Consider the following 14,539-nt stretch of genomic DNA (forward strand, 5'->3'; position numbering starts at 1 on the left):
TACTCCCGGCGCCCGCACGTCCAGCAGCCCGCGCAGCTCGCGCGGCAGCGGCGCCGCCGCCGCCGCCTTCAGCAGGCGCAGCTCGCGCGGCCGCAGCGACGCGCACCGCGACAGCTCGTGCTGCAGCTGCGAGGCAGAGTGCAGCACCGCGCGGTACAGCGCGCGCGAGGCGCGCGGGGGCAGCACGCTCATGAGGGACGCGCTAGGAGGGCTTGGGCATGGCGGGAGGGAGGACGTGGAAGGGAGGACGTGGAAGGGAGAGGGGGATGGCGGAGGGCAGGCTCAACGCGTATGGGTGAAGTGAGAGGCCCCACCCCCCCAAGCAAGGCATCGGTGGCGCGGTGTGCACGTGATGGTGCGTCATACAGTTGTGTGGTGTAGCAGTTGGAAAAGCTTGAATCTGATTACTGTAATGAAATGTACGTGTACACGTTTCCATGTGGAATAGTGGCTCTCCATGGAGGTCGTACTACGTACTGAGGGCCCTCAGGGCCTCCTTTAAGACAGCATGGACGGGCATGTTTGGACATGTATGTAGAGGTTTTGTCGAGGGTGCATGAAGCGGGGGGACGGGGGGCGTGGTAGATACGGAAAAGGAAAGTCGGGCAAGTAGATCATGGTTTTGTGCGTGGGACGTTTTTTCCTCCGGAGAGGTCGTAGAGGTTTTGTCGAGGGTGCATGCATGCACAATTGATGTACCGTACGAGTGCGCCTTGAGGTACTCACGGGTACTGCAGTTTCTTTTTCTGATGGCGTGACGCTCAGACGGCGTGAACCTCAGGCCTTGGCCTAGTGCCATGCCGCAGTGGCTGCTTGCGCGGTGGTAGAGAATCCGTTTAAAACGAGTACAAACGTGAGAGCGAGAGCGAGCTTGAAGATTGATCGCTCTGGATTGCCCCGAATCTCTCTCAATCCAATGCGTTTGCATTTGCATTTTTATAAACCTCTTTTGGTCCAGCTTGCACCTCTCTCAAAGTACCACCCCAACTTTCTCCCTCTCCGCGCACACCCCCATCCCCCAGCAATGACGGAGCCCGCCGCCGAGCATGTGATCGTCACGCTAACCGGGAAGCAGTCGCCGTCGGCGCTCTCGCAAGCGATGCGCGTGCTAGGCGACGACCCATCGCTGCAGCTTGCGGACTTCGCGCAGCTGGTGGTGCGGGACCGCTTCATCGCGACGGCGCTGCTGCGCATCCCTGCGGCGCGCGACGTCATCAAGGATCTGCTGTTCCGCGCGCACGAGGACCATCTGACCGTCGACTTCACGGTTGCGCCGTCGGCCGCCCCGCCGCCGGCCCTCGCCGCGAGAACCCCGGACGAGTACGTCGTCACCCTCTTCGCCCCCGGCACTATCTCCCCGACCTTCCTGGCCACCGCCCTCGCCGCCCTCGTCGAGCGCGACTGCAAGGTCAGAGGCGTCACCAGGCTCACGGAGCAAGGCGACGACTTCATGTGCCTCGAGCTGCGCATCGCCGTCCCGGCCGGCGATGGGCATGTGGCTGCGCTGCAGAAGGAGCTCTTCGAGTTGGGCCGACAGGAAAATCAGTGCGATGTCGCCCTGCAGAAGGCTAATGTCCTCAGGAAAGCAAAGAGGATGGTCGTCTTCGACCTGTCTTGGACTTTGGTGCAGTGCGATGCTATCGATGTCCTCCTTCAGGCAGCTGGAAAGAGTCCGCCGCCGGAGGTGGAAGCAGCGTTTAGACAGGGCAACTTGTCTGGGCCGGAATGGCTCAAGGCTAGAGCGAAGCAGTTGGAAGGCGTCGATGCCGGCAAGGTCAACGCTGCGGTTGTCCACAACTTGACCTACACGCATGGGGCCGTCGAATTGTGCAAGGGCCTGAAAAGGCTCGGGTGTCGACTGGCTGTTGTTTCTTCTGGATCCAAGTTTATTGCAGAGCGCGCCAAGGACCATCTCGGCTTGGACTATGCGTTTGGCAATCTTCTAGAGACCGACTCGGCAAACAAGTTTTCGGGTCTTGTCATAGGGCCCATTATTGACACAGAGCGCAAAGCTGAACTCACGCATATGCTCGCGATGCAAGAGCGGATTGACATGGAGCAGATCGTTGCTGTCGGAGACGGACCGGTTTCCTCGAAAATGCTCGCAGCGGCTGGTATGTCAGTTGCATTTGACCAACCTGATGCTACAGATGAAATTCAGAGCGGCCGTATCGCCTCAAAGTCCCTGGCTTCCGTGCTTTACCTGCTCGGCGTCACAGGACATGATTTTCGCAGAATGACCGAGGGGTATTGAGTCGTCCTGCGTCGATGCCATTCTTTCGCCTCGCCATGATCTCAGCTGCAAAGCATTGCCAGCGTTGTACTGGCATATCTTTATGTGTCAACATCAAAATCCAAAAGAAAAACTTGAGACAGTGCTACTTGCTTTCTGTGTCTTCATTGTACCCTTGGTCGCGTTTTTCACGCTCAAGTTTGGACTCATTTGGAGACTCTCCCAAAGACTCGTCTTCCTGCGTTTTGCAGTTGAACCGTTCTCCACAGCTCCATCTGTCTTCACCTCGGCAAGAATGAATCCTTTCAGCTTTTCGTTCAACTCCGGATACCGTTCCACGACCAGGCGGGGGAAATTTTCGCAAATGAAAGACGCTTGGTCTCTCGACCGGCATCCACTCACCTGTGATGGTTTGTTTCGAAGCCATGCCGCCACTTCCCGGACGTTGGCCGAGCTAACATAGTTTTGAGTTATGGCAATGGAGGTGGTCGTGTTCAGCACGCAATGCCACCATCCCATCGGTACAAATATCATTTCTCCTTCATTGACAATGCATTCCCTAGCACCATACTTTTGAAGCATGTCATGATCGTAAAAGTTCAAAAACCATTCAGATATACTCACTGGCGCCGTCACATCTCCGCCGTCGCCGCTTGGGTGGACCCCAGGTGGTGGGCGGTCTGGAGGAAAAAGAATCCATTTCTTTTGTCCTCTTATGATCGCGTTCCATGCGCTTGTTGCGTTGGGGTCTTTGTGAAAGGAGGAGCCACTCCTCGCCGGTCCAATGATCAACCACCGGTAGTCTGGTCTTTGTTCCTCCCCAAGCACTTTAAACAAGTCTTCTCCGAAGTACTCTGGTACACCATACTCATCCTTCAACTGAGGGACTTTTTCTGCAAAGTGCTTGTCAAATACGTACAATGGCTGATCATCGTGGCCTTCAACAGCTTCGCAGTATCGGAAGTAATCGCGTGCAGTAAATTCAAATCCACCCGCATGTAACAGAGTGTCACCGCAGCGCTCGTCAAGTCCCGCGACTGTCCAAGATTTGAATGCAGGCCACCCTGTTGCAACGCCTGTAACCACTACAGGTTGCCCTGGTTCTTCGTAACATCGCCGAAAGTCTACTGCGGAAGTGCTTGATGCAGAAACACGACATACATTGTCCACGCTGAGCCAGTCAGGGTCGATAGCTGCCGTCTGACATCGCCACTTGTGAAAGAGCACGTCCGAATAAACAAAACTCTTCCTTTCTGCAGGAGAAGGATCCGACGCGGCTCTTCGGCGATTAGAGACAAGACACAAGAATGTTTCACGCCATGAGTCCCTGAAAGCAGTCGCTATTTGCTTTGTCGAGTAAACCATTAAGACAATTCGCCGCCAGAGATCCTCATCAGCGGCGAACGCATTTGCAAAAGTAGATGCGGCCGAAAAAGCGCACAGAGAGTGAGCGGCTTCAAGAGGCTCGGTTGATGAGACAAGGGTGTCCAGGAGCCGAACAAGGAGCGAGTCAGGTAAAGCGGCGAGTTTCCCCAAAGCACGACGGCGTAGAGTAGTAACGGAGGACCCACCCGAAGTTAAACAGTTGCCTACTGGTCGCACAAGCGTAAGACCCGGCATTTCACCGGTTGACCTCCAGCAGTACGAGTGACGGACCGCAGACCCTTGTTAGAGTGCTTGGAGGGGAAAATGCAATGAGGAGGACTTGGTAGCCCTATCAAATGGAAATAGAGTGCGTTTGTTGTCGACGTCAAAAATGTGCTGATTATTTTCAGGCCGGCGCGGGCTGGGTGTTTAAGTGACATTTTATCTCAAAACGCTTGTAGTCTAGACGATCAAAGCATTTTCACATGTCTATGCATCAAGGCTTCGTTCTATCGCAACAGTGTACTGTACAGAAGATGTAAGCGTAACTCCCAATGTAGCGTTCGACTTGACACCTTTGAGCCTTGACGAATTCTTGTAATATCTTCAGTCCATGAGGACTCAGCTAGTAAATACGAAATTTAGCAGTCCCACACTGGTTATTTTTTAATCTTGCAATCGTCCTTTGTTTTCCTTTTTGGTAGCTTTTATATGCGCTTGCGCACGAAAACAAATAAGCTTATCCATGTGTGCAGGAAACGTGTGTTACTGAACGTGGTTGACCTTGAAGACTAGAAGACTGTCTTACCAGCAATGGGCCCATTCCTGTTAATATTTTTACAACTGCGTGAACATTCATTGGACCTCGCTGATGGATCTAGTGTATACATCCTACGTCGTCACCGCGGGGCAAAGAATGGGAGCGAAAAATATCTAGACTTTTGTGAGTTTGCGGATAGAGTGGAAGAGGGCATTGCCGATCCCCTTCGACCCTTGATGCGTGCTTCTTCTTCTTTTGTGAAACTCAAAACATTCGAAACAACCGGCAGTAGAGTTGGATCATCAGTTTCCAAATATCGCACCACAATGGTTCGCAGGTAGCTGAAGGGTGCGCCATTTTGAAGCTTCTCCGCAGCAGCTAGCCTTGCATCCAAATTCTTGACTTCTGCTTTCAAGACGTCTGTTTGCTCGCTCTTTAGGGCACCCTCTTGTTGAGCATCATCCAGAAGAGCTCCAAGCTCCGCAAGTTGCGAGTTCAAGACTGCAATCTGCCTATCTCGTGCTTCCAAGCTCGCCTCATCAACAATCTCATTACTATCCACACCAAAAAGGCCCGTATGCTTCTCCATCGCAACAGCGAGTGATGAGCGACCCATATGCATCGTTCTAGGGCTTAGGCTCGCATACGATGATCTGTCACTAGCAATGCTATCTTGTTGTTGAGGAGACATATGGTTTCGCGCACGGCTCCCCGAGCTAGAAACAGTTTCGTCCTCTTGGGATGGTGCAGGACCAAGGGCTTTAGCAGCTACTGCAGCAGTCCGATGAGCCGCAGCGGACGACAGCTCCGCACGACTCAACGCGCTCTTGAGTGATTCGATTTGTTTGTTCATTGACTTGATTGATTTAACCGACAATTTTCCGGCCTCCTCTGCTCGGAGCTCAGCTCCGCGTAGGGCCCTCTCCGCAGCTTCCAGGCGCATCATCGTGGTTTCTTGTCGCGCTTCAGCATCTTCAGTGGATGCCCGGGCAGCTGTCAGCTCCGTCTCGAGAGATGCAATCTTCTCCTGAAGCGCATCAATCTGTCTGTATGTTGTCGTCGATACCCCTGTCGCATCTTTTCGCAGCAGATCAACTGCCGCTTCCGCTTTCTGTGCTCTATCTAGGAGGGCATTCATCTGAGAATCAGCTTGCTTCAAAGTTGCGATTTGCTTGCCGAGGGAAACGTTGTCCTTCCGCAGTAGCTCCACTTCGGTTCGAAGCGTAGATGTCGCCGAGTCTATTGCAGCCTCTGATGCATCAGCAGACGTCTCCTTTTCTTGCAGTGCGATACGCGCTCTCCCTTTGTATGCACCAAACTCAGCACGCAAGGACTCTATCTCTCGTCGTGCCTCTTCCGCGCTCCGTTTTTCAGTTGTTATTGTCATTTTCAGCACTTGTAAACTCTTCTGCTTTTCTCTGATAAGCGCGAGACAATTGTCGAGTTCTGTGGACAGGCTTTCAGCTCGCTGTTCCTCTTCCTTCAACTTGTTTTGTTCCTCTACGAGTTGCGAGCGCAAGCTCTCCGCCTCGCGTCGCATCCTCTCCTCCATGTCGCGTTTCTCTGCGTTGATATCCCTCAAGTACGACTTGGCCTTGTCTCTCACTCGCACAATATCTGCCTGCTTTGACGCTATAATCCGCTCCAACTCTCCTACCTTGGCCTCCAAGATTTTCTTGTTGTCATCGACAGTGGAGCCGACCTCGGAAGCTTTCTGCTTAACCTGAAGGACGTTGTGGCGTTCTTGTTGCAATGCTTCCTCGCTCTTCCCAAGATCTGATTTAAACCTGGCGACCTCCCGTTCGGCGTTCGCAAGCTTCTTCTCCGCCTCTGCTTTACGGTTCTTCAAATCTTCAACTGTTTTTGTGTGATTCTCTTGCACGGCCTTGAGCTCTTCTTGAGCACTTGACAGCCTTTTCGATGTCTCAGCGAGCTCGCTTTTCGACTTCTGAGCGAGCTCATCACCAGCGACGTTCGCGGCCTTCGCAGAATGCAGCTCTGATTCCAGACGCGCGACAGTATCCTGCAGGCGGGACAAGTCTGCTTTTTGTTTTTCAAAGACATCCTTGTCGACTTGGACGAGTGAATGCGCACCGGGCCCACTCTCCCGTAGCGTGCTTTCTTTCTGACTCCCCGCACTTTCCGCTTCGCTCGCTGCCACAGCCCCCGCGGCAAGGGTATCTTTCTCGCGCTCAAGCTGCTTGCATACACTCTCAAGCTGCGTAATCCGCTCGGCGGCGGCATGCAACTCCCCCCGCAGCGCGCCCGCCTCTGAGTCCGCAGGCATCTGCCGGTTCGGCGGCGAGTGAGACTCCGGGCGCTCCTCCCTCTCCGCCTCAAGCTCTCTCTCCAGCTCGCGCACGCGGGTTTCCAAAGCCTCCTTCAATTTCCTCCCGCGCTCCGCCACGCGCTCTACCTCCGCCTCCGCCAGTCGCAGCCTCTCCTCCGCGCCGCACTTGTCCGCGACGGCGGTGCCCAAGTCGGCCTTCCCCGCCTCGACGAGGACGGCCATCTCCTCCGCGCGGCCCCTGCACGCCGCGGCCTGCTCCCTCTCCGCGCGGAGCACGTCCTTGACGAGCGCGAGCTCCTCCGCCTGGCGGCCGTTCTCGCCCTCCAGGCGGCCGACGCTCTCCTCCGCCTCCGCGCGCTGGCGCACGATGATGGCCTTCGCCTTCGCGCGCGCGTCGGCCTGCTGCCTCTTGAGCGCGTCGACGCGCGCGTCGGCGTCGCGGCGCGCCGCCGCCGCCGCGTCGCGCAGCGACGTCACCTCCGCGCGCAGCGTCTCCAGCTCGCCCATCGCCAAAGGGGTCGTGAGCACGCGCGCCGATGCCCGCTCTTGCGCCGTCTGTGCGCGTACCACGTGCCCCGAGTGCGCCGCCCAAGTGCTGTGGTGGAAGGCGAAGGCGGCGCGGTGGACGCGGTCGGTGCAGGGCAGGGCGTGTAAGCAGCGAGGTGAGAATAGGCGGTCTGCGGCTGGTGCTTGAGGCTACGCGGGCCGTGGCGCCGGTGGCCAATGGATGCGGGGAAGCGTTGTCGAGGCACGGTGTAATGCGGGAAGGTGGGACCCTCGCATTACACTATCTAATACTGTAATGTAGATCTTCATTACAGTTGGGGTGGGGCCACGTGTCCAGCAGGGCAAAGTGTCCAGCAAGGCCAAGTGGGTTCAGCAAGATGTACAAGCCCCCTTGTCATGTTCACCCCAGTCTTCACCCCAGTCTTCACCCCAATCTTCACCCCAATCTTCACCCCAATCTTCACCGCCCCCCCCCGCCCCCCCCTTACCCCTTCGCGACCTATCTCTATCCCCGCTATCCTCTCTCGTAAATTCGCCCTCTATCACTGCCGCGACATCGACACGCCCTCCCAATCGCCTCATACCCCTCGTCGCGACGCTCTGCCACTCACCGCGCAACACCCTCCCGCGACATCCTACCCTGTCGCGAGAAAGTGCGTCACCGCTTCCCAGCGACGCCGCTCGCTAAAAAACCGCGCCTGCTTCCCCCGCAACCCCGCGTGCGCACGCGTCGCAGTTCCTCTCTCCAGACGCGCATCTCTCGCCGCAGCACCCGACTAAAGAACCGCCCCTTTCAAAAAACGAAGGCCCGCCACTTGCGCTTACCTTTCCGCATCACTGCCCCGCGCGCTGCTGCGCTGCATCCTTTTTGGGCGTCGCATGCTGTCCTGCCGCACTTTCCTGCTGCACTTTCAACCGCCTCCGAGTCGCCGTTTCCTTACCGAGACACCCTCACCCGGTCTCGATCTTTGCTCAGGTGCACCACCTCCTGCGATTTATCTATCTCCAGTTTGTCTGACGCGTGCGGTGGAAACTTGACCGGTCATCAGAGACGTTTTCTTGACATCAGTTCCGCCAAAAGGGCACTGTCAACAGTTTACACTGTACACGTACGATATAATTATATAGTGTACGCAACAAAAAGCGCACACGCGCTTTTGAATACAGTCGCGCGACTTTGTACACTTTTGCATCTTCCTGTCCTGTTTGTTGGCATAACCTCATCACTACTACTACGAGTACCTCACACCCGCAATTACCATTCAACCAGCAACGAAAACCCCTCGCCTATTGTACCCTGTGTGGTACCACCCTGCGCTACATGTCTCCTATATACAACTCCCACTGTATGTTGCTCCGCTTGTTCTTGGAGACAACGCAATTAAACTTCTCAGCGCTTCAAACGAGCCCGCTCCGCTCCCATCAACACCCGCACCTTCTGTGCACGCCCACCCTAAAAATTTACCCTTCGTACCATACAATTCCAGTTTCGTGGTACTGGAGGCGACGCAATTCTTACAAATCCACCACATAACTCCAAACTACACATCTCCCACATGTCTCCCACACATGAACAACCACACTACTTGTCCTCGTCTCCTTGTCGTCACACCTTCCTGCACTGAAAACGTCCTACACACTCTACCAATTTCTCAACTCCCCTAAACACCTACCATTCCCCAACACCACCCAGCACCGCTGTAACCCTCACGCCAGCTGAGTTTCAACGTCCTCACAAGCGACCTGTTAGCAGTGACATGCAGGCCTCTCGTTGTGCAAGAAAAGTCACAAGAGTGGGAAACGCCCGCGACTCATAGTACGTCCGTACAGTATCGATCTTCATCGTCATGGTCATGTCAGACATTGACACTTCGAAGTCCGTCCTCCCTGGCATAAATCACCCAGTAAACCCTGTACAGCACTGTCACTGTCGTTCAGCCGTTGGTCCACTCCTAAAAAACAGCACCGCTTCTGCTTCCACGACAGTCCAACTCACGCAACTCTCCATTCAGTAAACGCAACAAAAGCTTATAGCTCCGCAGCGAAAACGCTACAACTGTCAACCGCTGCTGACAAACCGTCAATGTTGAGACTTGAGTTTCAGCTCACCAGCCTGTCTACTTTCCGGCCTGACGATTGGTCCCGTCCCCTTGTCCCAGCGCTCTCGCGCGACCGCAACAGAGAAACAAACAACTCAAAACGTTGATGATGCTCACACAAATTTTGCAAAAACAAGACACTCGATAGTTTGCGATCCCGTGAATTGCTCGCCGACTAGAAACAGCTACAGTAGTCCACACATTACGCGCGGTGAAATCAATTTATCTCTTTTGGTAGGGGTGCATCGCCCAGGATTGCGGAAAAAGTCACCATTGTTTATGGTTTCTTATTTATGGGTTGTCTGAGTTTGTAAAGCAGTCCCGCGGTTTAGAGCGTCTTATACTGTACAACAGTACAGTACGCTCTAGTCACATAAAACATGGGATGTCATCATAAGCTTGCAATTTGTGGCGTCCAAAAATTCACACCAAGACGTTTGGTCGCGCAGAGTTAGAAAGCTTAAACGAGCATACAACTAACCTCCACTGGAACATTTTTCCATCACTGTAATCCCCTGCGAGGGTTCCACAGATAAAAATGAGAGGTGCTTGTGCTGGTAGCTTTTTTTTCCTGTGATAGGTTCCATTTGCACTTGTCATCCCTGCTAAAACTTCCTACAGTGCTGGCTTTTTGTGATTCGCCACAAGATCGAGGGAATGGGCACAAACTCTTCTAAGGCGAAGAACGTTTCGTAACTGTTATGTAATAGCTCTTGTGTTCTTTGTGTGCCTATCTTACAACGGTAATTTATCGAAACGACGACTGCCATTTCTTCTGACCTAAGCGTCTCAGCAAGAGGACGAATGCCGCAGGGCATGGACCCCTTACCCTAACGACTGGCACGCCCATCTCACGCCTATGACGTCCTCATTTAAGAGGATTCATGGAACTTATGGTACACATCCCATTACAGGTTTGGTAGCTCGCACAAGTGTGTTTCGTGTAATTGTTTTGGACGATATTGAAACGAACAGAGACCGCTCGCTGACTTTATTTTTATCTCTCCATCTCATGAGATTAAAATTCCCATACTCGCGTTCTGTGTAGTGGAGTTAGAATGAAGATTTGCGCATCGAGTTGATTGCTGAGTTGTTGATAGACCTGCTCAGACACACTTTCAGAAACAAACGAGGTCTGCCGAAGCTGACGACAGTTGAGTTTCAGTCCTACAAAGCCCAGGAATGGAAGGGATGGGCCCCATCACGCAGTCCTTTCTCGAGGCAGTCTAGGGTAAATGTTCAAACGCATTTGCTGGAGATATTAAATGCTGTCGCGAACCCAGTACTCGGCCTAAAAGGATGCATGAATCCCTATGTTGACGCTGGAGCTACAGTTACATCCTTTTTATTGCGTAGAATAGTTAGTGAAAAGTAGGTTTTGGTCACTGTTCATGAAACTCACTCACTCCCGGCAGGGTGCAGAAGCGGCGCGCAATGATGGCGATTGCTTCGGATGCCACCCTCATGGAAGCCTTTGGGTCGATCTGTGGTTGCAATGATGGATTCTGAGTTGGGCTTTGAGAACGCATGTTGTAGAAAGCAGCGACTACCTGGACGTGATTGTAAAGTATCATTGGGACAAAAAGAACGTCCGAAATGCCAAAACTCGCCGCAGATCGCGTCCTGTTTGTTGTGAAGTCTTGATTTTCGAATCCGACACTTGCGTTGTATTCGCAGCTGAGCCAAGCAGGTTTCCCCGAGCGGTACACAACGGCGACCGTCTCATTACACGTAGTCGTGTAATATTGACCTTTGCCAGAATCAAGATAACTAGTCAAATCAGTCATCTTAGATTCTTCTTCTCGCGATGGGCCCCTTCCGGATGGAGGCGGGACAAACGTCCATGCTTGCCCAAGCGCAGCGGTGTTGAGTGGTGCACGAGCCTCAATAGCCCACACTTCAGCGCCCTTCCATTCCAACCCAATCGTGAATAATCTTTGGATTGGTTGACAAACTTCACGCACGGTCCGGCATCCCTGTGTTTGATCGATAAGCCATGCTTCCAGCTGTGGGGAACTCGACAGAGCTAGGTGGAGCTCCAACTTGTTATTCTGCGAGACAAGGCGTATTACAGTCTCGGTGGCATATTCCAAAATTTCGGCCTTGGATCTTGGGTTCAAACGTGGCGGCGGTGTAGGTAGTGCGTCAAGCAGCGCTTCGAATCTCGAGTTCACCTTGTTTCTGCTTTTCTGGGTGTATGCTCTATGGGCTTTTCTCCGCTCCTGGTTGGATTGACCCGTAAGTCCGCGCGACGTTGGCGACTGGACAGAAGGACTCGGACTATTGTCGTGGATGTCTGTTCGGCTGGTTCGCTTGGTCACCCGAGATGAGGAACCCGCGACGGGAAGGTTGTGGTAGAACATCGTATCTTGCGGTTTTCGCTCATACATCGCTGTCTGTGGCTGAGGCGCCTTGGGGTCTGGCGGAAACCCCGTTGCACCCTCTCTAGAGATGTCCTGACCCGTGGGGATGATGGTGGGGACGTTAATTTCGTGGAATAGATCGTAGGAATTGAGCTGATCTCGCGGCTTGTGCGGGTCTGGGTACTGCACGGGAGGTGCGATTGGGTTGGGTTGGCCCAGGGAGCTCGGTTGACCAATAATATTGGATCCGTGAACCATGTGGGCCGGGTGCCCTTGTGCGGCGGCAATAGGTAAATTCGCAGGGAAGGCCGAGGCGAGGCGGGAGATGGGTTGATGTTGAAAGGAAGGGTTTGGGCGAATGGAAGAGGCATCAAAGGCCTCTTTCGGAGGTGTTTCTTCGTCGGGTTGGCTCGGGACGTTGGCCATTGTGAATTCGTAAACAGGTTGAGGGATTGTGGCTTTAAGTACGGCTTGAGGGGAACAATGTTGAGGCTTGTTAGGATTGGCAAGAGGATGAGGAATAAAGCCAAGCGTCATGTGCCGAGCAAAGTCAAGTGCGAGCTCGGGGGCTCGTGGCAAGGATGAATTGCGTTGTGAAGTGGGGCGATGATGAGAGCGAGGATAGGAGTGTAGAGATTAGAGGTGAGAGAGAGGACAAGGTGGTTTAAGGGTTGGAGACCGCGGCGAAAGGGAACGGGCGGGAGGGTTTTTTGTCAGATATTGGGGAGAAGAAGCGATGCGGATGAAATGGATGATGTAAAGAGGTGAGAGAAGAGGTGTGTGTATGTAGGAAAGAGGTGTAACGGAGCAGCTGGGAGGGAAACAAGGGGAGAGGGAATTTTGGGACATACAAACGGGGGGAAGCAATGCACGAAATCTAGAGCGCGGAGGGTGTTTACAGGAAAAGGAAGAAAAGCTTGGGAGCGAGGGGGAGGCGGGATGGGGGCGGAAGGAGGGCGGGGAAAAGAAAGCGCCGCGTTTGTAGGAGGGAGAAATCAAAAATGATTTTGGGAGGTCGGAGCGATTCAATGACAAGGTTAGGGGTGGGGGGAAGAAGAGGGGTGAGAGGTGGCTGGGGAAGAGGCACAGAGTCGGGGGACTCGCTTACGTGTGAAGTGGCATGGGAAATCCAAGCGCTAGACGTGTAGTGTATGTGGGTGTGTGATAGAGGGGGGGGAGGCGGTGGTGGGAGATGCAAAGAGAAGCGAGGGCTCTGGTCAACTTAGATAGAGGGACCCACGAGAAAAACAACTAGCAGAGGCAGTTGCAGTCGGCAAAGACAGACGGAGGTAGAAACCGAGAGCGAGGGGCACGGAAAGATCTGTGGACTGGAGGAGGACATGGGCAGGATGAGGAACAGGCTCTGACTGCTAGGGTGGAAATCATGAGGAGGCTATAGCTACAGGCACTGAAGTGAAGTCAGACGCCAGCACAGACGTAAGGAGACAGGATCGCTTACAGACATTTGCGCTGCGGGGATTAAACACACGGGATGCTTTTAGGTCCCCCCGCAAATTCACTCTTTTCGACAATATTCTTTTTTTGTCAAGGTAAAATTGATTTGACGCACAATAAAGCCACGTAAGTCGAAGTCATTTTCTTTCTGGCCGTTCTACGCCGCGGCGTGCGCGCCTATTGGGCGAATAAAGCGATGACTCTCCGCAATGACGCTCCAATTGGACGAGCAGTGCCGAAGCACCGGGAACGCTACGGCGGCAGTAAATTATCCAGGCAGTTAGGAATGCCTGCCTCGGATTGCTGTATTAAAAGCACTCTGTGCTCTACAAATAAAGACGCCAAGGAGGCGGCGCCCAACGAATTCGGGGCATTCTCACAGAGGGCCCGAATTCGCGCATATTGGAAGGTTGCCTGTATCTTACAAGTACAGTACCCTTGGTACCTTACCGCAATCTCCTTGGTACGTGCTGCCGGCAGCATGTCAGTCGCCTGCTCGATTCGACCGTTCTCCCGCTCTTTACGGAAACGGACAGCTGCTCTCCCCCACACCCCCCTTCCCCCACCCCGAACTTCGTTTCTTCTTCTGTCGAGAAGAAACGGCGACATAGCCGTGGACAGCTATCTCTGCACACGCCACTGTACGTGCAGTTGTCCGACCTTTCTTACAGTTGTATTTTTCCCCCTCCTCCGCTTCTTCCCTTCAATTCCATCGCTCTCGTCTCAAGACTCTAATCCTCGCAAGACTCGCCGTTCTGTGTCTACCGCCAAGACTTTAACCCCACTCACTATCTCTCCAGGTATTTGTCTTTCTATGTACAAGTTGACGCCTTTCACGCCTTGCGCAGGCCCCCCGGGCGCATTCTCTCCGTTGTCGCCTGCTAACACCTCATGTACTTCTGTACTTGTACTGTAGAAGGTTGGCTGGACAGTATCCTGCGTATGCAGCCGTTGCCATGTCACCGGTACTCGAGTAGTGGACATCCTCTTCGTCTACGGCGGCGGAATTCGCGCTTGTCCCGGCCTTGTCACCGTTTCGACAAAATTATAGAAACCAAGCCGCACAGCCTCATGGTACGAGACGATAGTGTACCATTGGTACAGTACAGCAGTAGAATACAGTGGTCACATTCGGCTCACCCGCTTTCAGCCGCGTCTGTACAGAGCACTGAATGCCACCCACAACACCGACCACAACGCTACTACTGTACTGTACACGGCACCTGCTCTCCGCATCTCTCCATCTCCTTCCTTTTCACACAAGAATGTACAGTGCCTCCTACGATATAGTGCTATAGCGTGACATAGCTCTAGCTATGGCACTATTGGGGCGATGGCACTATATAAAGGAGGCTCAAATACATATATTTGGGGACAAAGCACACTGCTAACACAAACACAACTAAATAACTTCATCCTTTGAGTACTGAACCATGCCCGATGATACACGTGTGAGCTTATGATAAC

The 14,539-nt window shown here is 53.7% G+C and overlaps 3 protein-coding genes; 1 reads left to right on the forward strand and 2 right to left on the reverse strand.

The window, feature by feature from the left end:
* The first annotated feature begins 916 nt into the window (after nt 1–916).
* Nucleotides 917–2,254, forward strand: CHC_T00005163001 (hypothetical protein). The gene has a single exon (XM_005716970.1). The coding sequence runs from the start codon at nt 917–919 to the stop codon at nt 2,252–2,254; it is 1,338 nt and encodes a 445-aa protein (XP_005717027.1).
* A 41-nt stretch (nt 2,255–2,295) lies between these two features.
* On the reverse strand, nt 2,296–3,853 carry CHC_T00005164001 (hypothetical protein). XM_005716971.1 is given in 2 exon segments: nt 2,296–2,347; nt 2,348–3,853. 1 exon segment carries the CDS (start codon nt 3,851–3,853, stop codon nt 2,348–2,350), a length of 1,506 nt encoding a protein of 501 aa, XP_005717028.1. The 3' UTR covers nt 2,296–2,347.
* A 173-nt stretch (nt 3,854–4,026) lies between these two features.
* CHC_T00005165001 (hypothetical protein) lies at nt 4,027–6,870 on the reverse strand. XM_005716972.1 is given in 2 exon segments: nt 4,027–4,497; nt 4,498–6,870. 1 exon segment carries the CDS (start codon nt 6,868–6,870, stop codon nt 4,498–4,500), a length of 2,373 nt encoding a protein of 790 aa, XP_005717029.1. The 3' UTR covers nt 4,027–4,497.
* Nucleotides 6,871–14,539: the final 7,669 nt, after the last annotated feature.

The sequence above is a fragment of the Chondrus crispus genome, genomic scaffold, assembly GCF_000350225.1.
Source record: "Chondrus crispus Stackhouse genomic scaffold, scaffold_27, whole genome shotgun sequence".
In the NCBI taxonomy this organism is placed as follows: domain Eukaryota; phylum Rhodophyta; class Florideophyceae; order Gigartinales; family Gigartinaceae; genus Chondrus; species Chondrus crispus.

Bases quoted from the DNA above. Each gene is read 5' to 3' on its own strand.
- CHC_T00005165001 (XM_005716972.1), bottom strand. From the start codon at position 6,870: ATGGCCGTCCTCGTCGAGGCGGGGAAGGCCGACTTGGGCACCGCCGTC.
- CHC_T00005164001 (XM_005716971.1), bottom strand. From the start codon at position 3,853: ATGCCGGGTCTTACGCTTGTGCGACCAGTAGGCAACTGTTTAACTTCG.
- CHC_T00005163001 (XM_005716970.1), top strand. From the start codon at position 917: ATGCGTTTGCATTTGCATTTTTATAAACCTCTTTTGGTCCAGCTTGCA.